The sequence below is a fragment of the Narcine bancroftii genome, chromosome 11 (genome assembly GCF_036971445.1).
Source record: "Narcine bancroftii isolate sNarBan1 chromosome 11, sNarBan1.hap1, whole genome shotgun sequence".
NCBI classification, from domain to species: domain Eukaryota; kingdom Metazoa; phylum Chordata; class Chondrichthyes; order Torpediniformes; family Narcinidae; genus Narcine; species Narcine bancroftii.
In genome coordinates this window covers 80,620,534-80,647,088 of record NC_091479.1, presented here as the reverse complement: position 1 = coordinate 80,647,088, position 26,555 = coordinate 80,620,534, and the positions used below count along the sequence as shown (strand labels likewise).

Genomic DNA, 26,555 nt, shown 5'->3' with positions numbered 1-26,555 from the left:
CGCGGAGAGGCAGTAATTCTACTGAGTGCACCACTAGGTAACTTAAGATTAAAAAAAAAAGATTTGCTGGTAGATGATATTATACAATTTAAAGAAATATTTATGATTTGCAACAAATGTAATATTTACTTAAGAAATAAAATATCAACCTGGAGCTAACTAAAGATAGTCAGAGATTAATGAAGACTAATAATGTTACTGAGAAAAGTTCTAAATCTGAGGGTTGGGAGAATATGGGAGCCAGCATCCAAAACAGTAACATGGCTAATATAGTACAGGCAGGCCGTGAGACTGCAAATGTCACACGGCTATTTTAAAGAAAAGGATAGAGTCTGAAGAAAGGATGATATGAGCTGTTGGGCATGTGAGAAAGTAGAAAGTAGAAAAATTTTGGGATGATCTCAATCAGATATTAAATAAAATAACAGAAAACAATATACCAAAGAATCCAGAGATCTTTCTCCTAAGTAACATAAAAAATAAAGAATTTGGAATTGACTTGGAGGATGCACAAAAAAGGTTGTTAAGATAGCCCTAGCCGTAGCAAAAAAATGTATTATGTCAACCTGGAAATTGGAAGATAATTTGAAAATACAACAATGGTATATAGAAATGAATAAATGTATTCCATTAGAAAAAATAACATATAGTTTAAGAAATAATATTGAAATATTCGAACAAGTATGGGAGCCTTACATTAAATACAATAGCGAAAACCTACCGGGAACAAACATTACCTAAGTTGATGGAAGGAGAAGAGAAGAAAAGAATGGACTCAGTAGAATTTCTGGTGTATTTTTGTTGAATGACAACATTGTCTGACTGGCTTAATGCAACCTAGATTGTATACCTAAAATGGATGAGAGGGGGGGTGGCTTGGGAGGAGGGAGGGGGGGGGAGAAAAAGTCACTGTATATGTGTGAAAAAGAAAAAGTGTATATCATGGCTAACGTGATTTATGGTGTGAAAAATAAAAAATTTAAAAAAAAAAAAAAATATGAGCTGTTGGGCAAACACCAAATCCATTTTTAACATGTGCTAACAGACACTTAAATTTTTTTTGGCAGAAATAGCATGGCTTTATGGAGTGACAATTCCGTTTGACAAATTAATTTTTTTTTTGTCATAACCAGCTTTTAAAACCAATTTTCAGTTTGAAATGGTCATTTTAGAACTGGCAGTGGATGCAAATTCTGAAACGGCAACTCCAATAATAGCAAGCAGTGTTTCTTCCAAGTGCACTAGGTCATGGATTGCCCCTATTTTTGCAGCTGCTTCCTGTGAATACATGCTACCTTGCTCTGCCACAGATAGCGAAGAGCATCCAGGAGTGTGGTGATGTGTGTTTGGATGACATCTCATCTGTGCGTCCAGGTTCTGAGACTTAGGTCTGTGATTTGCAGTTGTGCTAAGTATTTACAAAATGATTCCATTGCCCATTGTTTTGACTATTCCATCACACATTCCATCAATCTCCTGGTCTTCAATCATCTACCCAAACCAGGGTTGAGAACCACATGCCATTGTTATGTGTAATTTACAAATACGTACAAACAAGGATATTGACAATCACTCATTTATTCGAGTTTCTTCATTTATATATTCACATGTGCATTCCTCATAGGAAAAACAAGCCAACTGCAATAAGAGACTTCCTGTTCTCTCAAAATAATAAAATGAACAAATACACCCCAATTATCAAGTACAGTCAGGATCAGGATCTTCCAACCAGAGACTGCACATCTATCCCACATTCTGCAAAACCCTTCTAGCAAGCCGACAGCATATTCAGCAAACATCTAAACAGGACATCCATGGGAAGAAACAGTTCCCTTTCATTCAAGCAGTATCTTCGTTGTTTAGAAAAGAACAGTTTGGTGTTGAAAAAGTTTACAAAATATTTGGAAAGGCAGTAGACCGGGAGATGAACAGGGATACCTTTGTTTGGATTGGGAGTAGTGACAGAGGCTGCCTTTAACTGGGTACGAGATTGGAAAGAAGATGAAGGCCTTCTTGGCAAGTACTGACGCATACCCTGCCAATGCAGGGAAGTCCTACCATACGCAGACCCTTCTGTTCAAATTTCAAGTGGGTTTGCAGATTTGCTCTCCCAATAACTGACCCAATACATCCCTCCAAAGTGAGTTGCTGAATTCTTCAGAGAGATGCCTTTCTCTTTGAAAAAGAGTTATCAAAATAAAAATAAGGTTGAAGGGGATGAAATAATACTCAGTTCATTTTCACAGTATACAGCTACAATACAAGAAATAGGAGTAGCAGTGGGTCTCACATATCATCACATCTGCTCTACGGAGCCCTGAAGATCTGCGAGAAGTGGAACACCAGCAAGAAAACGCCAGTCGCTGGAAAACCTAGAACCAGATCAACTCACAAGAGACCCCAAATCTTGGCCACAATGTGAATTTTGCAGGATAGCCTCAAGCAGCAGAATTTTTGTCTTTTCCAAGTTTAGTTTTTTTTTCTATTGGAGTAAATTATGACTGGGGCAGGGATTTCCTTATTCAGGAGTGGCTGCCACCCAGGCCATTAAAGGCACATAGGATTGAGAAGTAATGAAAATGCATCGTTAGACTGGGCAACAGATGAAGAGTCTTTGCAGAATCCAACTAAATGTGTTCGAACTCCATGGCCACATTAGCGAGAGAAACCCTTTCTGTATGACACAGAATCAACCCATTTGTGATGCATAGCAAAAGCAGGTACTATGAATAGCCTCAAACTTTAAGGATTCCCCTAATCCAAATGCAATAATGTCACATGGAAGTCATCTTTTTTCCATCTTAGCTTAAAAAGCATTCCATTCTGATAGAAAATCATGGAATCCACTCTCACTCAAAAACATGAGCCCATAATTTAGGCTGGAGTGCATCATTCTGCTCTCCCAAAATTCATATGGCTTTGATTAAAGAGCAGGTGTGTTCTCTTGCATCCTGAACAATATTTAGTGCTGAAACAGTTTGGCATGGTTAGTATAGTGGTTAGCGCAACGCTGTTAGTGCGCCAGCAATTGGGACCAGGGTTTGAATCCCACGTTGTCTGGTCGGAGTTTGTACATTCTCCCCCGTGTCTGCATGGGTTTCCTCTGGGGGCTCCAGTTTCTTCCTACCATTCGAAACATACCAAGGGTTGTAGGTAAATTGGGAATATTGGATGGCATGGGTCAAAATGACCTGTTACTGTGCTGTATGCCTAAAACAAAATGACTGAATAGAGCACTGATCACTAATCATACTGCATTTTATGGCAACTTGATATTAACAAATTAACTGTTGAATTTTCCACAGTCCAACAAAATTTTCCCTTGTGGGCTATGAGGTGCTCTGGGGATACTCTTGAATCACATTGAGAACTGGCAAACTTCAGGGCTCATCCCTCTACTGTTCATGCTGGTGACCAACAACTGCACTACCAGATTCAGTTCCAAAAGTATCATCAAATTTGCAAATGATACGACAGATGGCCTCATCAGCAACAATGATGAGTCACATTACAGAGAGAAGGTTGAAAGATTCATAAAATGGTGTGACAACAACAACCTTAGTCACAACTTGGACGAGGCCAAGGAGATGATTGTAGACTTGAGGAGAACAAAGGTCGACCATTCTTCACTACACATATTAGGGACAACCTATCCTGGACTTACAACTCCTCCTCATTAGTCAGAAAGGTGCAGCAGTGAACATAAAGAAAAAGTTTACAACCCCTTTTACAGGACAAACACAGAAATGCTGGAGGAACTCAGCAGGTCTTGCAGCATCCACAGGAGGCAAAGATGTATAACCGTCGTTTCGGGTGGAGTCCTTCTTCATATCTTTGCCTCCTATGGACACTGTGGGACCTACCGAGTTCTTCCAGCATATCTGTGCATTTACTATAATCACAGCACCTGTAGACCTTCATGTTTCTCAACCTTTTACAGGAATATAATAGTACATCATTGTGTGGTATAGTTGCTGCAAAGCATTGGTCCATACAGAGGATCGTTAAAGCAGACGAGAAGATCACTGGGGTTTTTCTTTCCTCTTTAGACAATATTTACTGGGAGTGCTGTCTAAATAGGGTTCAAGGAATTATAGAAGACCCTGTGGTGGCGCACATCGCGATGCAGGCTAACTGGCTCCATATGTGACAGCCACGGTAGCGGAGCAGCCGCATTAAGATGGCACCTTCAGGTTCAGGGATTCCTTTTGGCCTCAGCCATCATGCGCGCACTTTCGGCTGCGTCATGACGTTGCAGCCGACGTGATGACGGGACGCGGGCTCGCCCTTAAAGACTAGCACGCGGGTTTCAAATAAATAGTTGAAACTGTAACTCACCTCGACCTGTGGTTTCTTTCAATCTCTTGATTGTTGTAGCTACCGCTACAACGCTTTCAATCCAGCACGCAGCATCTTTAACCCACTGCCATCAACAAGACGGAGCAAGTGGGTGACAATCAGGACTGCCAGGTTGGGGAATAGTTGGTCTTCCCACCAACTGCGAGGCTAGTAAACAGTATCCTCTAACCATGAAAATCATCCCAAATATTTATATAGATTTACTTTGATTATTTATGCAATCTTTATGTCCTCCATCAGCCAGCCCCCCCACATCTCCATTGGGCACATAAAACTCAAAACGGTCAACCAGTTTACCTATCTCGGCTGCACCATTTCATCGGATGCAAGGATTGACAAAGAGATAGACAACAGACTCACCAAGGCAAATAGCGCCTTTGGAAGACTACACAAAAGAGTCTGGAAAAACAACCAACTGAAAAACCTCACAAAGATTAGCGTATGCGGAGCCGTTGTCACACCCACACTCCTGTTCGGCTCCGAATCATGGGTCCTCTACCAGCATCATCTACGGCTCCTAGAACGCTTCCACCAGCGTTGTCTCCGCTCCATCCTCAACATTCATTGGAGCGACTTCATCCCTAACATCGAAGTACTCGAGATGGCAGAGGTCGACAGCATCGAATCCACGCTGCTGAAGATCCAACTGCGCTGGGTAGGTCACGTCTCCAGAATGGAGGACCATCGCCTTCCCAAGATCGTGTTATATGGCGAGTTCTCCACTGGCCACCGTGACAGAGGTGCACCAAAGAAGAGGTACAAGGACTGCCTAAAGAAATCTCTTGGTGCCTGCCCCATTGACCTCCGCCAGTGGGTTGATATCGCCTCAAACCGTGCATCTTGGCGCCTCACAGTTCGGCGGGCATCAACCTCCTTTGAAGAAGACTGCAGAGCCCACCTCACTGACAAAAGACAAAGGAGGAAAAACCCAACACCCAACCCCAACCAACCAATTTTCCCCTACAACCGCTGTAACCGTGTCTGCCTGTCCCGCATCGGACTTGTCAGCCACAAACGAACCTGCAGCTGACGTGGACATTTACCCCTCCATAAATCTTCGTCCGCGAAGCCAAGCCAAAGATGTCCTGTGTGTTTTTGTGCAAGCACCGTGGTTTGGACAGACGTGATTTCATTGGTTGTACGTGTACAACGATAGGCAGATGATAATAAACTTGAACTTTTAAAGTCAACAAATAAAATCATTCTTGCTCTTTTTTGTTGTCTAATTAAAAAGAAATGAGGATTTCTTGCTTGAGAGAACAAGTATTGCCACTTGCATTTCAAGTATGCCAAATAATTGGGAAAGAGGGGGAAACAGAACTAGTGTAGGGGCTGACAGGGAGAAATTATAGAAATAAAGTCCTTCTAATTTAGATTTAATTTAGACACATAGCACAGTAACAGGCCCTCCCGGCCCACGAGTCCATGCCGCTCAAATACCCCAATTAACCTACGACCCCGGTATGTTTTGAATGGTGGGAGGAAACTGGAGCACCCGGAGGAAACCCACACAGACACGGGGAGAACATAGAAACTTCTGACAGACAGTGCCGGATTTGAACAGTGCCAGATTCGAACCCGGGTTACTGGAGCATTAATAGCATTGTATTAACCACTATGCTCTAACCATTGATGTTGATTAATATATCAAATACCATTAAATTACAAAAATATTAATGCATAAATATATATTTTTCTTCATGCTTATGCTGAGACAGGAGGGTGAGGGGCTGATGTGTGTTGCCTGGTAACAGCAGCCATGTTGAAATTCCACTCGCCCTGACTAAGAACAGTGAGAGGATACAGAATATGTGCTTCCTGATAACTAACAGCCTAGATGATATACTTTCAACAGATCTGTTTCTCTAGAACCATGTGATTTACAAGAATTAAGGTAAATGAAACTGTAAGAGTACCTGAGGGGAGAGTGCATGTCTGTGCAATTGCCCACAACATGGTGCATCATGTGGATGGACGTTGCGTAGCTTAACGCTGATGGATTAATCCTCGCTGCCAGGGAGGTGTACGTCTTGAGACTGGTTAATGTCGGAAAGCATTGGAAAATTTAAACCCATATATTTGTATGTTCGGAGAATTCCTGGATCCTCTACAGAGGTGACAGAACTCCCACAGGCCTGTGTATCAAATAAAGGGAATTGGTTGAAGTCAGAGTTCTTCATTCAGGAGAGAAACCTGCTGACTGGGACCTCACCCCAGAACCTAAATCAAAGATCAACACCAATCTTCCACAAAAGAGGTTTCATTTTGAATTTCAAGCAATTTTAAATATAGACATACAGCAGGGTAACAGGGCCTTTTGACCCACAAGCCCATGCCGCCCACTTACACCCAATTGACCTATCACCCGCCCCCCGGTACATTTAGAAAAGTGGGAGGAAACTAGAAACCACCCCCCCCCCCGGTGAAAACCTACGCAGACACAGGGAGAACATACAAACTCCTTACAGAGAGCGTTGGATTTGAACCACAGACCCAATCGCTAGCTCTGTAACAGCGTTGCACTAATCGCTATGCCAACTGTGCTGCCCTTACATATTTTTTTCATAAAACATGTAATGGCACACTATACTGGGTGACACGATTGGCATAGCAGTTGGCCCAATCCTTGTACAGCACCAGCAATTGAGATTGGACCTGGGTTCGAAAGTCACACTGTCTGTAAGAAGCTTGTACGTTCTCCCCGTGTCTGCTTGAATTTTCTCCGGTTTCCTCCCACCCTTCAAAAACATACTGATTAATGGGATGGAAATTGGGCGGCACGGTCTGTTACAGTGCTGTATGTCTAAATTTTTTTAATTAAAAAATTTACATAATTAAACTTCTAAATTTTCTTGCAAGCATAGAGTGCTGCAGCATTGAGGCAAGTTCTTCAACCCAACTTGCCCATGCCAACCAAGTTGTCTGCCCAAGCTAGTCAGGTTTGTCTAATTCTAGAGAGAAATAGAACTGTTGGAAATATATCAGCCAGACTGCTGTTATCAGGCAACACACATTCCATGGCCCATAACCCTCTGAGCCTTTCCAATTCATGTACCAGTCTTGCAAGAGCGCGCTTTCCCACAATATTCAATTCTCAAACACCAGTTTTACTTGCACTCTTTTGCCTTTTTAAAAAAAAAAATTCATGAAAAAAGATCTCAAGTGAAATTATTGCAGATTTTTGACCTGAAACATTAACCTCATTCAGGTGCTCACCAACCTGCTATATATTTAATGCTCACAGTTACTTTTTTTTTTAATTATGCCTAGGTTCAGCTGCACATTAAACCACATTAGCCTTTAATAGTACCCCTTGTCAAAAGAGAAATATTACAGAGAGAACTTTTCAATAAACATTGCAAGAAAACCAACCCTGATCCATTGCATGATTAGAATCTTAAAACATTCCACAAAAGAAAACTACACCAAGCTTCGTCAAGTTTTTTTTTAAGTTATATTGAAAGCAGATGTGTGCTAAAAACATTTAAAATCAATGCATCAAGGCAAGGTTTTTATCAGAATAAATCTTACATTTATTCTAAGGCTGAGGTCCCTCTCCCATCTTTAGCTCATTAAATAGCTCTCTCCTTCCTGGTCAGATGGACCACCGAGCCACGTTTGAATGTCTTGGGGTCCATCCATTAATAAACTAACTGTACATCATCTGAGTGCAACCTTATGCACATTTTATCACAAAAGCAAAGGCAAAACCCACAATTGCCACCAACCATTTTTAAATAACTTGGTAAATATTTATGATGGATTGAGTTAATGCACTTATATTTATACACATTTTCATGCCACTTAATTTTATACTGTTGATTAGACTATAAACTGATGGATCTAATTTTTGTTCTAACCTGAAAATTCAATTTGGGACATGTGGTGAGCTGTCGGTCAGAAGCAAACACACAAAACCAAAAGTCTATACAACAGGCTTTATTTGACATAAACTTCCACAGAGCCAGCTCTGAGGAGAGCTGCTGTAAACTCTGAGAATGTCTTCGAAGGGTTGGCTCAGGCTTATATCCCAAAGGGTGATCGACACCCGACCGGGTGGGGCTTGGTCTATTCAGGTTGGCTGATTGACAGCCGGCCAGGTGTTGTCTTGTCCCCATGCTCTTCTGAAGGTACAGAGGTTGCCCCCTGCAGTAGGTCAGTGGTGCACCACCACAGGACATGCCAATAAAATTCAACCTTTATTAGAAAAAGCATCTGCTTGTACTCGACCATCTCCTCACAATATACAGGTCTTGGACTGCATTGAGTCATTGGATTTCAGATCCATTATTTCATGGAATTAGTTAATTATTCAGCGGCTGGGCGGTACAACAGGCAAAATGGAACTTCTTCCCTGCAGTGAGTTAACTGATATTTAAGGACTGACAAAAGAATTTGAGGGAATCTCGACCATTTGCCATCATCTGATCACCAAGATGCCACAATAGAGCACCCACCGTCTTGCATTCTCATTTCAAGCGGCTGTGAGAATGTGAAGAGCACATTAATGAATTAAAAGCCATCCCTTTAACAGATGGGAAGAAGGTTTTACTGAACTAGAATTAAAACCATCAATGGTGTAAACCACCTTTCCCAGCAACACACCACTGTTATTCTAAATTCCCTGCTTAAACTTTATATTCCATTTTCATATTTATTGTCTGATGAAATTATATTCAACTTAATTATCTTAAAATGTGACAATTAAACATCACCAAGCAGTTTGACAAATCTTAAAATTAGTTCATAAAAATTTTTGAAGGTTAAGTTTCTCAGGCATTTTTCAAAGTTGTAAACATTTAGATTTTTCCGTGTCCAACTAAAAATGAGATTTCATAAGATGCCAAATTGTTGCTGATATGTGCTTTGCTGGATTTTGGCAAAGGCTCTGCAGAAACTCCAGAAAATGGCATAAATTACGCTTTGCAAGAAACTGCCCATTGTGCATTAAATCCTTGTGATTTTATTCCATGTGACAATAGAAATTTTGATGAAATTTTTGAGCATTCAGATGAAAGTACTCTAATGGCTAAAATCACACTCTGTACAAAGGAAGATAATTGTGTTGGAGATTAATCACCCCACTGCAGGACATTACAGCAGGAGTGCCTGTGTGTTGGAGCCAACCATCTTGAGATGGCTTAACAAAGTTAAGTGTTGATCTTCACTGATCATTACACAACGTTCAATTCCATTTGCGACTCCTCGGCAAATAAAGCGTCCATGCATACATGCAATACGATCTAAGCTACATTTTGACATGGGCTGGTGAGTAGCACAGAAGTGCCAAGCAACATTCATCTCCCACAAGAATTAATCTAAACTCCTATCTTTGATATTTAATGGTGTTATCATCCCTCACCCTATGAAGTTACCACTGACCAGAATCTAAACTGATCAGCCATCTAACGATTGTGAAAGACTGAATATCCATCAGGGGGTTACTTATCCCCAGACACCCCAACATGTACAAGATACAAGTCTGAATGCGATGATGTATTGTCCATTAGGCCTACTTGATTGCTCCAAGGGATATACAAATCTTTATTTAGAAAAGCAGAGATTAATCAGAAACAATCAATGTGGATTTATTAAGGGAAGATCGTATCTCTGATTTGTGGGGATTTCAAGGAAGGTTAACAAGGCTATGCATTTGATGTAATCTATATGGATTTTAGCAAAGTCTTTGACAAGGTCCCACATAGCAAGCTAGTCAATAAGTAAAAGCACTTGAAATCCATGGGAGAGTGGCAAATTTAATCCAAATTTGCTTAATTACAGAAAGCAAAAGGATAATGATTGACGGTGCTTTTTGACTGGAACGCTGTTACCCGTAGGTTCCACAAGTCTCAGTATTTGGCCTTTTTTTTGTCATCTATTAGTGGTTTAGATCTTAACGTGGGGAACATGATAAAATAAGTATGCATGTGATTGAAAAGGTTTGCCATGATAACAAGGGGAAATGATTCAGACTGCAAGAAGACAGAAATGGTTTGGTCATTCAGAAGGTAAAGTAGCAAATAGAATTTAACCCAGAGATGTGCGACTGAATAAATTTGGGAAGGTGCCAAAATGGGAGGTTATGAATGGCATGGAGGAACAGAAGGACCTTGCAATGTAGATGAACAGATGGTTAAATTGCCAAGTGGGATGTTTTTCTTTATTAGCTGAGGTGCTGAGTATGAGACAGTGTTCGACTACTGTTTACATCATCACATTCTGTTCACAGATAGGTCAGATTTCAGATTTATTGTCAGAAATATGATATCACATACAACTTTGAGATTCCTTTATTTCTGCGGGTGTGACAGAATTACCACTAATTGGTAGTGCAAAAAATAAACTGTACACAGCATAAATGTATAAACAAATAAAGAACTGTAAATAGATAATGAATAATGAATGTAAACAAACTGACTGTGCAATATAGAGAGAACAAAAAGAAAATCAATAAAGTGCACAAGTGAGAGTATCTGATTGAGTTTGTCGTTGAGGAGTCTGATGGTGGAAGGGTATGAGCTGTTCCTGAACCTAATGGTGTGAGTCTTATGGTATCTTTACTGATGGCAGCAGTGAGAACAGAGCTTGTACTGAGTGGTGAGGGTCTTTGATGATTGCTGCTGTTCTCTGATGGCAGTGTTCCCTGTAGATGTACTCAATAGTGGGGAGGGTTTTGCCTTTGATTTCCCGGCTGCATCCACTACCTTTTGGAGGGCTTTATGCTCAAGGGTATTGGTGTTTCCATACCAGACCGTGATGCAGCCAGTCAGCACAGTTTCCACCACACATCCGAAGAAATAGCCAGCGTTTCTAGTGTCAGACCAAACTCCTGAGGAAGTAAAAGCGCTGATGTGCTTTCTTCACGATGCCATTGGTGCGCTGGGTCCAGGAAAGATCCCCTGAGATAGTGACTCCCAAGACTTAAATTTGCTCACCCTCTCCACCTCCAATCCCCTAATGATCACTGGAATGTACACCTTTAGCTTTCCTTTCCTGAAGTCAACAATCAGCTCCTTAGTTTTGGTGACATTGAGTGCAAGGTTGTTGTTGGTGCACTATTCAGCCAAGTTTTCAATCTCTATCCTGCATACAGACCCAGCCCCTTCCTTGATACAACCTACTACTGTGGTATTGTCTGCAAATTTGTAGATGGTGATATTGTTGTACCAAGCCACACAGTCGTAGGTGTAAAGTGAGTAGAGCAATGGGCTAAAAACACATTACTGTGATGCTGTGGAACTGACGGAGATTGCGGAGGAGAATTTCTTACCGATCTTCACTGATTGTGGTCTGGAGGTGAGGAAATCCACAATCCAATTACAGGTCCAGGTCATGGAATTTGCTGATCTGTTTTGAGGGGATGATGGTGTTAAATGCTGAACTGTAGTTGATACTGTTAATATGTCATTGTAAATATCATTTGCATCCTTTCCACTGGAAAGATATTAGATTGGGAAATTGGAGTTATGAATATAGGCTGGATATCATGCATAGGGGTTTCCTTTGAAACTGGGCAAAACTGACGGGAAATTAATTTTGGTGAACAAGAATAATAAAGTGTCTGAATAGTAACTAGGAAAGTCCTATTTACCTTGGCAGAGGTATTACAAGTCAAAGTGGGTAGGTAAAAGGATTCAAAGGGAAGTGAGAAATGTTTAATTATGAACCCAAAATATGGAGGGTGCCTGAGGGCTATATGTGCCTCAAACTCATTTCTGAAAGGTTAATGGAGACAGGATCCTTCATCACATTTAAACAGCAATTGATGTATACTTGAAAAGCCATCATCTGCCAGACCACAGACCCCCGTTGAAAGATAAGGTTAGCTTGGGTTGACCTTTTAGAACTGGCACAAACTCAGTGGGGAAAACAGACTTGTCTTTGTAATGGGTTTTCTAATATCTGATGATCAAGGCCCTAATTACAATCACTTATCTCTAATAACCAGGCCATGTGCCTGACCCAAGTATTCTGAGCCCAGTCATGGCAATTGGTTACCAGGAGAATTGAGGAAGATTTAATGAAGCCTGGTATAAATGGTGGAGTGCTCTGCCTTCTAAACTATCCACCAACCTGCTCCTCTTGTCATACCAGAGGCAGTGTCAGTAGTTCCCACAAATTAAACCCAGATTACAGTAGAGATTAACGTTTCCCTTACTACTCAATCAAAGATAGTCAAACAGCTAAAGAAAATCTCATAGATGTTGGCAGAGAGGTCGCCCACACCACAGACATCAGACATTTTCCCAAAATAAAGTAGAAAGAAAATGAAAATCGGAAGCAGCAGCAAAGCCTGTTTACTTCCCAATACAGCACATGGTGCAGAAAGACGTACAAACAAAAAAAGAGAAGAAATGCCACACACATTTTGAGAACATACTTATTATGAATTTCTCAAAAACTCCCTGGACCCAGCATAATCCTTTTCATACAACAAGACCTTGTTCCTAATCTCTAAATGGTTTGCTTTGCTTGGCTTGGTTCCTGCTTACAATAACACATTCTGTACTTTTCCAAATGTAATCACCCAATCCTCAAGCAGTTCCTGTAGCCTGATCCAAGCCCAGGTTCGCAACCTTTTCATTGCACATCCTGTGCTGTAAGTAACCCTGGTTTGACAGACTCTTTCAGCTGCAAAGTGCTGCCTTGCAGGCATCCATGTGCAGATTATCTCCTACTCTGCAGAAGACTTCCTATTACATTTGGCTACGTTAAAAAAAAGTGACTGTGTCCCTAAAGCTGCTATTAAATGGTTGCAAAGTAATGGTGTACTTCAAAATGCTGACCTTCATTTCAGCTGTTCTGGGACTTCCTATTCCTCCCATCTCTCCCCACAACCTAACCCCTGCTCTTGGCCGACAGATGAGCAGGAATTGCATATGGCTAACCGGAACGGAACAGCAGACAGCCAAATTGCCTCACAAATGGTTTCTGTGGGAAATAACTGCTCTCCACCTTGGAACATGCACGATGAACAAACCAAGTCAATTGAAATCAGTAGCATCTTTTTCTGAATATCATAACAATACTGGCTTACGTATTGAACAGGGTATGGGAAAACACTCATTCTTTTTTCAGGTGAATCTGAACAAGTTGGGACCATGTAATCTTTTCCATCCATCTGAAAGAGCAGACAGAATTTGTTTAAATGATTCATCTGAAAAACATCATCCCAAACATGACAGCAGTCTCTCAGTAATGTACTGAAGGTTCAGGGAGTTATAAATCTTTGAAGTTCTCTACCCCAGAGGCCTGTGCTTGCTCTGTGATATAGAATGGATGAGACTACCTTACACGTGAAGGAACACATCATCTTCTCCATTTAGCAGCTATGACTACTAGTGTGTCACAAGGTTCGGTGTTTGGGCTCCAGCTAACATCATCTAAATCAGAGGTCAAATATGATCAAGTGTCTTTATATATATTTCATTTTGGAATGAAAATAAAAGAAGAGGCCTGTTTCTGTGCTGTAACATTCTATGGTTCTACCTATGGACTGGGGGACTAGGCAAAAAAAATGGTTTGGCACAAACTAGAAGGGCCGAAGAGGCCTGTTTCTGTACTGTAAAGTTCTATTGTTCTATGGTTTTAATTGCAATTTAAAAATTATGCAATAAATTTATCAGCCTTTGTTCTGGACCACTGACCCTTTTGATTTCTTGGAAATCATCTTCCAAACTAACTAACTTACCAATTTGATCTTCCTTGTCTAGAGTCCCCTGCAATTATGGTATTACTTTTCTCATAAACTTTTTTTTTATTCCTTAACTAATCTTCTCTCCAACTGTGTTGCTATGTGGAAGCTTCTGATCTATTCCAGCCATTGATTATGTCAGCTACTTTATTTTCAACATGCTGCTTCTGCTTCCTGCACGGACAAAGATTGTTTATTTTATTGTCATTACATCATTTTTTTTATTATCAGTGTTAATCTTGGATTTAGTCTGTCAAGGAAATCTCTGACCGCTGTTTTGGAAAATTGATATTTAGTAGTTAGATCTGGGTGTAGTAGTTATGGAATGAGTCACAGAAGACTGTGGTTCACTGGTTGTCCAACCTGTAAAGCCAATTGCAGGGAAACAGCATGAATAATAGAGGTTGTTGCCAAATTTGGTAATCACCAGTAATCAAGAGAGAATGGGGTGAGACGTATCACGTAGCTTGGTGGATGGAAGAAATGTTCCTGTCCTTCTCCCTCCTAAGCCCCAGGAAATCCAATGACAGTCTTACTATAAAAAGGTACGTGGTCTCCCAAGAAGATTTCAAATATTGTCTCACTTCCTTTAAAACTGGGTCATGATTTTTTTTAATTCATTTCTCCGCATGTGGGTATTGCTGGCAAGGCCACATGCATTGCCTATTGAGACATCCAGCACAGTAGCAGGCCTTCTGGCTCACAAGCCTCTGTGCCTCCCCCTCCCCCCACAATTCCCATACGTTTTTTAAAGGTGGAAGCAAACTGGAGCACCGGGAGGAACCCATGCAGGCACAGGAAGAACGGACAGCACTGAACTCAAACCCAGGATGGTGGCGCTGTAAATAATGTGGCACCAACCGATCAGCTAACCATGCTGCGCTCTACGCTAATCGTGCCGCCCACTACGTGAACCGCGCTATCATGGAGATTGGCAATGCCGACCTGGCTTTTTGAACACTGCAGTTATTCTGGCGAAATTATTCCCTCAGTGCGGCTGGGAGGTGAGTTCCAGGGTTTGGGCCCAGCAACAAGGAGTGGGAGAGTTCAAGGCATCTTGAATTCAGGATGAAATCTCTTGAGATATTTCCTTCCAGCTCTAGCTAAACCCACACACTTTGGAGGTTATGTTTACCCCAATTTAGAGATTATATTTACCTTTATGTGCCCTGGATGACCTTAGAATTAAATATTCATAATATAGTGCCGAGAGATTAAAGAAAATTGGTAGCCTTCCGGTGGTGATGTTGAGCATAGCTGAGATACGAGTGCCCTTTGTAAACAAATCTTCACAGTGGAGTGTGGCCAACATTCTGTCAGCTGCACTGAGCTCCTTTGTGATGGCCTTTCAAGTCTACAAATTACATTCAGTCCAATGAATAGACGTGAAGACCAACCAGAAAAGAGCAGCCTGCTGCCTTCTAAAGATATTGTTATTTTTTAAGAGTTAAACAAAGAATCTGCCAATTAATTTATACAAGACACACCAAACCAGTAGATCGAAGATACTTGCTTTGTTACAAAATATTCATTAAAACAAACAGGGAACAGCAATGCACTGGAAAAAGCCCACCACTCAATCCGACTGAAGACCCAAACCCGATTAATTAATTTGAGGAAGAGGATTTATGAGATCAGGATGCAAGGAGAAATTAAAAGAGAAGAACTCAGGTGGAACTGAGAGGGAGGAGAAAAGGAAAAAAAAGTTTTTTTTAAAAAAGAAATTAAACTCAAACAACTTTCTAAGTAAACCTAGCAAATGTGATGTAAACTACAAAACTAAAAGAATGTCTTAAATGTTCATCTACTACGTTAAACAGTTAAAGGAAAATGCTCACAAAATGGAAGTCGTTACAACTTGAACAACTGGAAAACAGTTAGAACAGAAGAACTGGAGAATTTTCATTTTATTCAGTCAAATGTGAATGGTGAAAGCAGGGAAATGTAGCAAAAAAAGTCAACAAATTAGATCAACAGAGATCTCTGTTCAGGAGAAAGATAATTCCTCGTGCTGAACTCCTTCCCAGAGAACTGTTATTCACTGTACACAACTCCTCCCCACAGCCCTGTGATTCACTGTACAGACCCCTCCCCACCGCCCTGTGATTTACTGTACAGAACCCCTCCCCACAGCCCTGTGATTTACTGTACAGAACCCCTCCCCACAGCCCTGTGATTTACTGTACAGAACCCCTCCCCACAGCCCTGTGATTCACCGTACAGAACTCCTCCCCATAACCCTGTGATTCACTGAACAGAACTCCTCCCCATAGCCCTGTGATTCACTGTAGAGAACTCCTCCCCATAGCCCTGTGATTCACTGTAGAGAAGAGAACTCCACCCCATAGCCCTGTGATTCACTGTAGAGAACTCCGCCCCATAGCTCTGTGATTCACTGAACAGAACTCCTCCCCATAGCCCTGTGATTCACTGTACAGAACTCCTTCCCATAGCCCTGTGATTCACTGTAGAGAACTCCTCCCCATAGCCCTGTGATTCACTGTAGAGAACTCCTCCCCATAGCTCTGTGATTCACTGAACAGAACTCCTCCCCATAGCCCTGTGATTCACTGAACAGAACTCCTCCCCATAGCCCTGTGATTCACTGTACAGAACACCTCCCCATAACCCTGTGATTCACTGAACAGAACTCCTCCCCATAGCCCTGTGATTCACTGTACAGAACTCCTCCCCATAACCCTGTGATTCACTGTACAGAACTCCTCACCATAACCCTGTGATTCACTGTACAGAACTCCTCCCCATAGCCCTGTGATTCACTGAACAGAACTCCTCCCCATAGCCCTGTGATTCACTGTAGAGAACTCCTCCCCATAGCTCTGTGATTCACTGTAGAGAACTCCTCCCCATAGCCCTGTGATTCACTGTAGAGAACTCCTCCCCATAGCCCTGTGATTCACTGTAGAGAAGAGAACTCCACCCCATAGCCCTGTGATTCACTGTAGAGAACTCCTCCCCATAGCCCTGTGATTCACCGTACAGAACTCCTCCCCATAACCCTGTGATTCACTGTACAGAACTCCTCCCCATAGCCCTGTGATTCACTGTACAGAACTCCTCCCCATAGCCCTGTGATTCACTGAACAGAACTCCTCCCCATAGCCCTGTGATTCACTGTAGAGAACTCCTCCCCATAGCTCTGTGATTCACTGAACAGAACTCCTCCCCATAGCCCAGTGATTCACTGAACAGAACTCCTCCCCATAGCCCAGTGATTCACTGAACAGAACTCCTCCCCATAGCCCTGTGATTCACTGTACAGAACTCCTCCCCATAACCCTGTGATTCACTGAACAGAACTCCTCCCCATAGCCCTGTGATTCACTGTACAGAACTCCTCCCCATAACCCTGTGATTCACTGTACAGAACTCCTCCCCATAGCCCTGTGATTCACTGTACAGAACTCCTCCCCATAGCCCTGTGATTCACTGAACAGAACTCCTCCCCATAGCCCTGTGATTCACTGTAGAGAACTCCTCCCCATAGCTCTGTGATTCACTGTAGAGAACTCCTCCCCATAGCCCTGTGATTCACTGTAGAGAACTCCTCCCCATAGCCCTGTGATTCACTGTAGAGAAGAGAACTCCACCCTATAGCCCTGTGATTCACTGTAGAGAACTCCTCCCCATAGCCCTGTGATTCACTGTAGAGAACTCCTCCCCATAGCCCTGTGATTCACTGTAGAGAACTCCTCCCCATAGCCCTGTGATTCACTGTAGAGAACTCCTCCCCATAGCCCTGTGATTCACTGTAGAGAACTCCTCCCCATAGCCCTGTGATTCACTGTAGAGAACTCCTCCCCATAGCCCTGTGATTCACTGTAGAGAACTCCTCCCCATAGCCCTGTGATTCACTGTACAGAACTCCTCCCCATAGCCCTGTGATTCACTGTAGAGAACTCCTCCCCATAGCCCTGTGATTCACTGTAGAGAACTCCTCCCCATAGCCCTGTGATTCACTGTACAGAACTCCTCCCCATAGCCCTGTGATTCACTGTAGAGAACTCCAGCCTACACCACTGTGATTCACTGAACTGAATTCTTTTCTGGCGAACTGAACTTCACTGTACAGTATTCATACCTGCTGCGCTAAATTCAATCAAGGACATTGTAACACATTGAAGAGAATCCTTGCCCATGTACTGTAAATTACTGCACAAACCTTCCCGAAACATTGTGTCAAGCACTTTCAAAGGACCCTGCAAGTCATTGGAAGGAGTCAGTCATATCGACACAGTCATTCATAGCCCTACTCCTATCCATAGCAGTTCGCTGCAACATGCCTTTCCATTATGCATTGTTACTTACGGCAGACCTGTTCATGAGTGTACTACATTAACTGCACATTATAACTCACTGTAATGCCCTTCTCACTGTAATGCCCTTCTCACTGTAATGCCCTTCTCACTGTAATGCCCTTAACAGTGCACTGCAAATCATGGCCCGGATTTCATTCCCAGAACAGTTCACTGAAATCCAAACTGAAATAGAAGGTTTTAGAAATCTTAAGCAAACACTTTAGCAAAATCTGCTGGAAATGCTCAAATCCTCCATGATGCATGGAAGCTCTGATGAAAGGGATTTTTAACCAAGTGTCTCTTTTCAGAAATATTTCCTGACCTGCTGAGTATTGTTGGAATCTAAGGGTTAAAACATTATGAAAGAAATGATTAATTAATAAGTTTATATTTACTGCATGGTTCAGGGGAAAAGAGGAACGTGATTAAGTGGCAATCACAGCATGGAGCAAAGTTGGCTGAGCAAAATGGTCTGCTCCCAAATTCTTCTCTTTGGCTTGGCTTCGCGGACGAAGATTTATGGAGGGGGTAAAATACAGGGAGGAAATGCATAAAACGATTTAGGAGGAATGCTCAAACTGAAGGAGGTGGGGAGTAGCACAGGAGACACAGGCCAGACCAGAACAAAGAATGGCCTGCAAGAAACAAAGGGAATGGATAACCAGTCTAGGAGGAAGATTAAGGCATGAGGAGGTGTTAAAGAAAACAGCAGAAATTGGCCAGACAGGGACAGAATGGTGATTAGAGATATCTGGGGATGAATTAATTTCTGATCCAATTAACAGGATAGTCTGACTTGGAGGATTAAGATGGGAGTGCTACACCCCAGATATCTGCAAAACAGGAGATGACTTGTGATAACCCTTATGCAAAAAGATCTAGCAAAGGAAGACAACTTTTGTTCTGTATGATAATGAAATCTACCAAAGGAAGCCAACTTTTGTTCTGTATGATAAGGTTGATCTATATAAACTGAGCCAACTGGACAATAGGGGTCAGTCTTGGGGAGTAGCTCACTGTGCAGGTGACCTATGAATTAACGATTGACCCAGAGCTCTGTTAAGTTTTATTCTTGTGCTGTGTAATAAATTGACTCCTGAACCGAATACCTTCTCCTATCACTTCATTCAAAGAACATGCTGGACTCAGACCACACATAGACTAAATTAAGAGTAAGGTAAATCCAGAGTCCGACAGTATGGGCATCATTTCCTGTTTTTGTATCATTGTAATTCACTGCAGAAGGCAAACTCCTTCCAGAGTTCGCTGTATCCACCAGCGTACATTATTACTCACTACCTAGTGCCTTTATAGAGTGTTCTGTAACATATTTCGAGTCCTACCACAGTGAAAACCATTCTTCAGAGCTCTGCCCGGTGCAATGTAACTGGGAGAGATGCCGAACTAGGCTCCTGCTTTAGACTATCAAAAGACCTTTCATGACTGCTCACAGATGCACATGAACCTAACAGACACGAATTTGTTTCCTTCCTGTGTCACATCACCCAGACATGAAATAGAATGTGTCTGACACACTAAATGAGTCAGAAAATCATGTCTGTACACGTAAATGAATAGTTCTCTCTTTAAAACCACATTGTTCTGTCACAGCTGGAGGATTGTTTTTGGTTTCAAAAGACCACCAATTCAACCCAAACCTCTGTGACAATTTATTTTTGAAATGTTATGCAGAAGGTCTAGACAACGTGGATCGTTACCAACTCAATAACAATGAAAATTTGTCCATGTCTCCCTACAATTTAGGTCAAAATATTTGTGAAGAAAAACAATTAAAAATGACCACAGGTGCTATAAAACCTACACCAGGACTGGCATCCTTACCTATTCTGGTCTCTATGTGATACCACTGCCAATGTTGGCAACTATTAACCACTCCCTAAGATCAGGACCATTAGGTATGACCATCAAATCCTGACCCCACCAGTGACATCGATGGCATTTCAATAATTTTTTTTTTAAAATCCTCCACCCTATTCTACTTTCCAGAGGTTTCCACAGCATTGGAAATTTATTTAAATCATTAGTGCTTGCATTAAATCTGTGCACAAGAAAATATGTGGCCTAAGCCAAACTTTGCAATTAGATGACTTGCAGATAAAAAATGACAGCAAAAATGTACTGGAAGTTATTTCCAAATTTATTCATTTACTAATTTAATTATTTTAGCCTATTTTGCCGACTTTTACCAGTTTGACGATGCAGAAGAATTGATTCAATCCAAGAAAACAATCCACATCTTTCAGTAATAGATCTCATCAAGCAGAAGGTACAGAATATTTAACTCCAGGTGTCATTTGCAAACTGCAATTTAACCTCTTCTCCCTTTGGATAGAGTACAAGAGTTGCTCTCACGTGTAGCACCTTTTCCCTAGTGAAAATTCCACCTCTTGACCCACCCACCGCCCCCCCTTCCCACAAAGAAAGAAGATTCTGTTGCCCTACCTGACCACCTTAGTTCCATTCCGAATCAGCTGCATGTCAATCAAACATCCCCCGTTCACGTAGGCGGCTAGATTCAACTCTGAGAACTCTGCCTGCATTAATAATTGTAGGAAACAGTGATGAGTTTCAGTGCACACATTTACATCGTCAAGTAAGTCGTTGCAAATCATGAAAGCAAAGGATGTTTTGAAAGCCAGCAGCAGAATATAAAGTTAACCATTTAATTTCACCTTCAAAATAGAATCCCCCACCAAGCTTTCTCACTAAGGCCCCCGAAGAAAGCGTTTAAATAGCATTTGAGTTGCACGGATATTTGCAATCATTAAAGTGTTAGAAAATGTCCAACACATCTTCTGATCTTCAAAGTGGAATAATTATTTTAGTTACTGACCGTGATGTAGCAAAATTTCAGAAGCAAAAACATCAGATGCCTCCGATATGTGTGCTTAGCACATGGAACACAATGCAAAAATTTCCTTCAACAATACCGTTTTACATGATTCTTGCTTCCTGAAAAGCAATGGAATCAAGTCTCTTTTTTTGGTATAATCCACATGCGAATCCAGTATCCAACACAATTATATCCCATTAATTATTCTTTGCATGGCAGAGCATTGGGTTCATAAGATAACTGAAATGCTAATGAGAGGCAGTTAGGACCATGACGGACTGAGATGATAGATTACACTAAAAATGGATAAAAACCAGATGGCAAAAAAAAAGTTTCCACATGTTGGTTCTCCTGTGCAGGTATAATGATCATTAACTAGGCTGGCTGATGTTTGAAGTTCTCACAATAAACATGTCTCAATTATGGACAAGGAACAAAATGAGTGCCCCACGTCAGTTCCACCATTCAATAAAATCGAGGCTGATCCAGTCTTGGCCTCAACTCAACTTTTGTGTTCTCTATTTATACCCCTCGACTCCTTTTTAGTTTAAGTGTCAATCAGCCTCAACTTTGAATGTGCCCGGGTTTCTGCGGTAAAGGATTTCCATGATTCGTATACTCTTGTGAGCATCCTCAGCTCAACTTATCCTGAAACTATTTTGTCTAAGTCTTGACGCATTACAGTGGAAAACATCCACCCAATAAATCCCACTCAGATTCCACGACTATCAAATTTAAATTTAGATGTACCACAAGGTAATAGGCCTTTCGGCCCACGAGCCTGTGCCAGCCGATTACATCCAATTGATCCCATACGTTTTGAAAGGAGAGAGGAAACCAGAGCACCCAGAAGACACCCCATACAGGCATGGGATGAACGATGTCGCCACTCCAGCTCCAAGGCTGTTGCCTTTTCTGCCCGATAAGCCAAGGTTTCTGCTACTGCTGGGAGCATCATATTGGCATTCCAGCTTCGTGGGCTGTCGCTGCTTCTGCCCAGTAGGCTGAGGTTTTCTTAAACTTACTTAATTTACAGCTTTGTTACTTGCAACTGAGATGCTTTCAAATTTTTTTTCGTTGTTCCTGGAGGTCCGGACAGCCCGAAAAATGGGGGTCAACTTATAAGCTGGATATACCATTAAAAAAATTAGGCTGAAAAATGGGGGTCAATTTATACACCGGTCAACTTATATGCCAAAATATACATTAGCTAAAGTACACACACACACACACACACACACACACAACCGTGTTGAGGTATTCACCTGGAATCCAACCGAGCAGCCTCAAACTAGTCTCCAAATCCCTCTAGTGGTCAGGAGGATCACTAGTACTCTATCATTACATCCCCTTTCCTTGAGATGTTTAATCTAACAACATGAAACACTAATGTAGTATTAATTTCAATTTAAAGTTCAATACAAACGTAAACACAATATCAGCAGGACAAATGTTTTAAGTGTGCAGTTCTTTTTCTTTTGGAGAAAGAACCTTTAAGGTGCTTTGATAACATGTGGATCTTCTTAACACAGGAGCTTGTGTCAGCTCTGCTGGTCCACTACTGTCTGGCACTGGTGGCATTTCCTCTGTTGTTGTGCAGGCTGAATATTCTGCATTTGTCTGCTCATGCAATGTCTCTTGCATTTTCAGCAGGCTCTTTTGATTCCTCCTCAGTATTTGACCATCGTCTGTTCTGACCGTGTAGGATCTTGGATTCACTTCCAGCAGAACAGTGGCCTTTCTGTCTCAAGTTTTCGAATCTCTGAGCCTCACTGTGTCACATTGTGTCAGTGGCCCTAAGCTTCTTGGTGACTTGTCATAATTTGTTTTTTGTCTCCATTGCCGATGCTTTTGTTTCCATTCAACATCTTCGACATCTCTATTCTTGTTTGGGTTGGCAGAGGAGGTGTCTACGTCCCATCAGAAGCTCAGTTCAAGTGGTGAAACTCTGTAACTCAATAGAGCTAGATATAGATTTGAGCCACTGTCTAATGGTTTCTTGAGCAACTGTTTAACTATGTGAACTCCTTTCTCTGCTTTACCATTTGACTATGTATGCAGAGGACTTTAAGTCACATGTCAAAATCATACTCTTCTGGAAAGTTCTGGAATTCTCTACAGCTATTGTCTCCATTGCCACTGTAGACAATTTGAGGAATTCCCTGTCTTGCAAAGATCGACCATATATTTGATCACACAAGCAGCAGACGTATTAGGAAGCAGCACAATCTCCAGATAGTTCAATAGATAATCAGTAACTAGCAAGTAATTATTTCCATCTATGTGGAACAGATCAGTCCCAACATTTTGCCATGGTTCTGCTGGGAAGTCGGTTATTATTATGGGTTCCTTTGTCTGCTCTGCATGATGTTTCAAACAGGGCTCACAGCTTTAAACCATCCTGTCAATGTCAGCATTTATCCCTGGCCAATAAACAGCAGTTCTGGCCCTCCTCTTGCATTTTTCCATTCCAAAGTGCCCTTCATGCACCCTTTTCTGCATCTCTTGTCACAGAGATTGAGGAATGACAATTCTGCTCAGTCTGAGTAGAAACCCATTGACAACACTCAGCTCAGCTCTGATGCTGTAGTATGGCTGACATTCACCTCTAGGCCATCCTTCATTCAGATTCTTGATGACATTCTGTAGAACTGTGCCCTTTTCTGTTTCAGCTCTGGTCTGCTTGGGATTTCACGTCTGATCAGGTTCACATGGAAATTTACATCTGTCTCTGTGGAACTCTCATTGTGTGCTTCACTCTGTATCATTGCCTTGGATAACACATCGGCTAATACAGTAGGCTTCCCTGGTGTGGACACTCTCTTGACCATGCTTAAGTTTTCACATGCTTTGTCACTCAGCAGTGATTCATGTCCATCTGGGACTACTGTGAACCTGAGGTAAAATTCTTTATCTTTAACGTTCTCAAGTTTACATGCATCTTTCATGTTGATGCTCGGCTTTGAAGCTGTATAGGATTTGCATGGATGTAGAGCCTTATCTTCATTGCCCTGATGTCACGTTCACAGATCAAATTGACTTTTGCCCTTGTGTCCAGCTTGAAAGTAATATTTGTTCCATTTGTATCCAATGACACAATCCACTTACCCTGCTCGATTCTGTTCATGCTTGGCTGTTCAGTGATTGTTGGTTTATAATCTTTCTGCACTACCTTACCGATGAAAAGTGTATCACTGAGGATACTTTCTTCTATAGTGTATACAGATGGTTTCACTTCTGTTTTGTGTCCCTTTGGAAAAACATTGCTTTGCATAGTGATTCTGCCCTTTGCACTTATTATACTTTTCCATAAACCAGGCATTGTTTTGTGCATGTTGAGTGCCACATCGTTTGCATTTGAATGTTTCCTATATCTTGCTTTTTGTTTTTGTTTATGTGTGTGAACACACACTGTGGCTATGATTATGGCTTAATTTTCACTGTATTTTTCACTATCATTGAACTTTTTCACGTGCTGCAGAGCTAATTCACTGGTATGACAGATCTTCACAGCTCCAGCTAAGGTAAGCTCTCCCGCAGCAACCTCTCTCTCGCTTCCTTATCCAATAATTATTCCAATAATTCCAAACACAATTTGATCTCGGATCATTGAATCTTGCAGTGATCCAAAATTGCATGTTCTTGCTTTTAATTTCAAGTATCAAAGCTCTCTCCCTGAAACTCCATGCATGAGTGAAACACATACCCCTCAAAAGTTTCATTTTTCTTTGGTGAACAATGTTCAACAAACACATCGATAAATTTGTAAAGCTTGCCCTGTTCAGCTGCCTTGGCAAAAATAAATGTGCTGAAAACCTCTAGTACTGGAGGTCCCACCACGGTAAATAGCAGTGCAATCTTCTGTATATCCAGTTTGCTATCAAATCCAATGGCTTGCAGGTACAGCATGAATCATTGTTAAAACAACCTCCACTCATGGTCAACATTTTCAGTCCAATTCACAGCATTAGGAACCTTCACACTCTCTATATCTCTGCTGATAATGACTGATACACACTCTGCACACTCCAGGTACAATGCACACTCCAGGTACAAGTGATGTTTCTTTTTATTGTAATAAAGAAACATTGGTTCCTTTAAAACAACTAAAGCACACATGACCATGTGGAGACATCGATCTTGAATCCAACCGAACTGCCACAAACTATTCTCTAGCCCCTCTAGTGATCAGGAGGATTACTAGCACTCCATCATGCTGCAACAGCATTGTGCTAACTGCTACGCTAACTGTGCACCCCTTAACCTTATTAATAAGATCATCTCTCATTCTTCTAAACACCAATGACAGTGTAGGCCTAGTCAGCCCCATCTTTCTTCTAGGAATCAACTTATTGAGCCTCCTCTCCAATGTCTGCAGAGCAAGTATATCATTACATAAAGGTGAAGAATGCAAACAGGTCTCATGAAGAATACAGAACAGTAATGCACAGGAGCAGGTCTTTTGGCGCACGATGTCAATGTTGAACATGATGTTCGAATCAAACTAAAACCAAGCAGCTTGAGCTTGATACATATTCCTCCATTCCCTGCATTTTCATGCCTTTGTAAACCTTTTAAATTGTACCTGCTTCCACCACTCATGCTAGTAGCCTGTTTCAAGCATCTACCACACTGTGCAAATAAACTTACTCTGCACATCCAATTTAAAGCTCCCCCCCCCCACCCCACCCCTTTCACTTTAAACACATGTCCTTTTGCAAGCAACATTTTACCCTGGGTAAAGGATTATGACCCTCTACCCTACCTATGCCCTCTGATAATTTTATAAACAATCAAGTCTTCCCCCAACATCTGACCTTCCAGAGAAACCCAAGTTTGTCTAACATTTTGCCATAGCTTGCATTAATCTAGGTCGCATCTGCTCCGTATCCCTTCTGGAGCCTCCATATCCTTCTTGTAATGGGACAACCAGAATGGCAGGCAATACTCCAAGTACGACCTCACTTTTACTCAGTGCCCCAACAAGTGAAGGTTTACACCTGTGTGGCTCAGTACAACTACACCATTGGCAAATTTGCTGATGGTAGTGGGCTATATAAAAAGGGCCAAGGAGTCAGCATATGGAGGTGAGATTAAAAACTTGGCTGCATAATGTATTAACAACAACCTCTCACTCAACGTCACCAAGACCAAGGGGCTGATTGTAGACTTTAGGAAAGAAAATTCAGAGGTGTGTGATCCAGTGATCAATGGGGAAATTAGAGGTGGAGAGGGGGAGCAAATTTAAATTCATGGAGTTACTATATCAGAGGATCTTTCCTGGACCCAACATGCTAATTTCATTGTAAAGAAATCACGTCAGGATCTC

At 41.6% G+C, this 26,555-nt stretch overlaps 1 protein-coding gene across 2 annotated transcripts in view; it reads right to left on the bottom strand.

Moving 5' to 3' along the window:
• The window catches only part of LOC138746011 (synapsin-3-like), a 226,831-nt gene that overhangs the window by 112,884 nt on the left and 87,392 nt on the right, over positions 1-26,555 (bottom strand). For both annotated transcript variants that reach the window (XM_069903681.1, XM_069903682.1), the window contains exon 4: positions 20,836-20,927. In XM_069903681.1, coding sequence (XP_069759782.1) covers positions 20,836-20,927 — 92 coding nt within the window. The remainder of the gene's footprint in view (positions 1-20,835; positions 20,928-26,555) is intronic.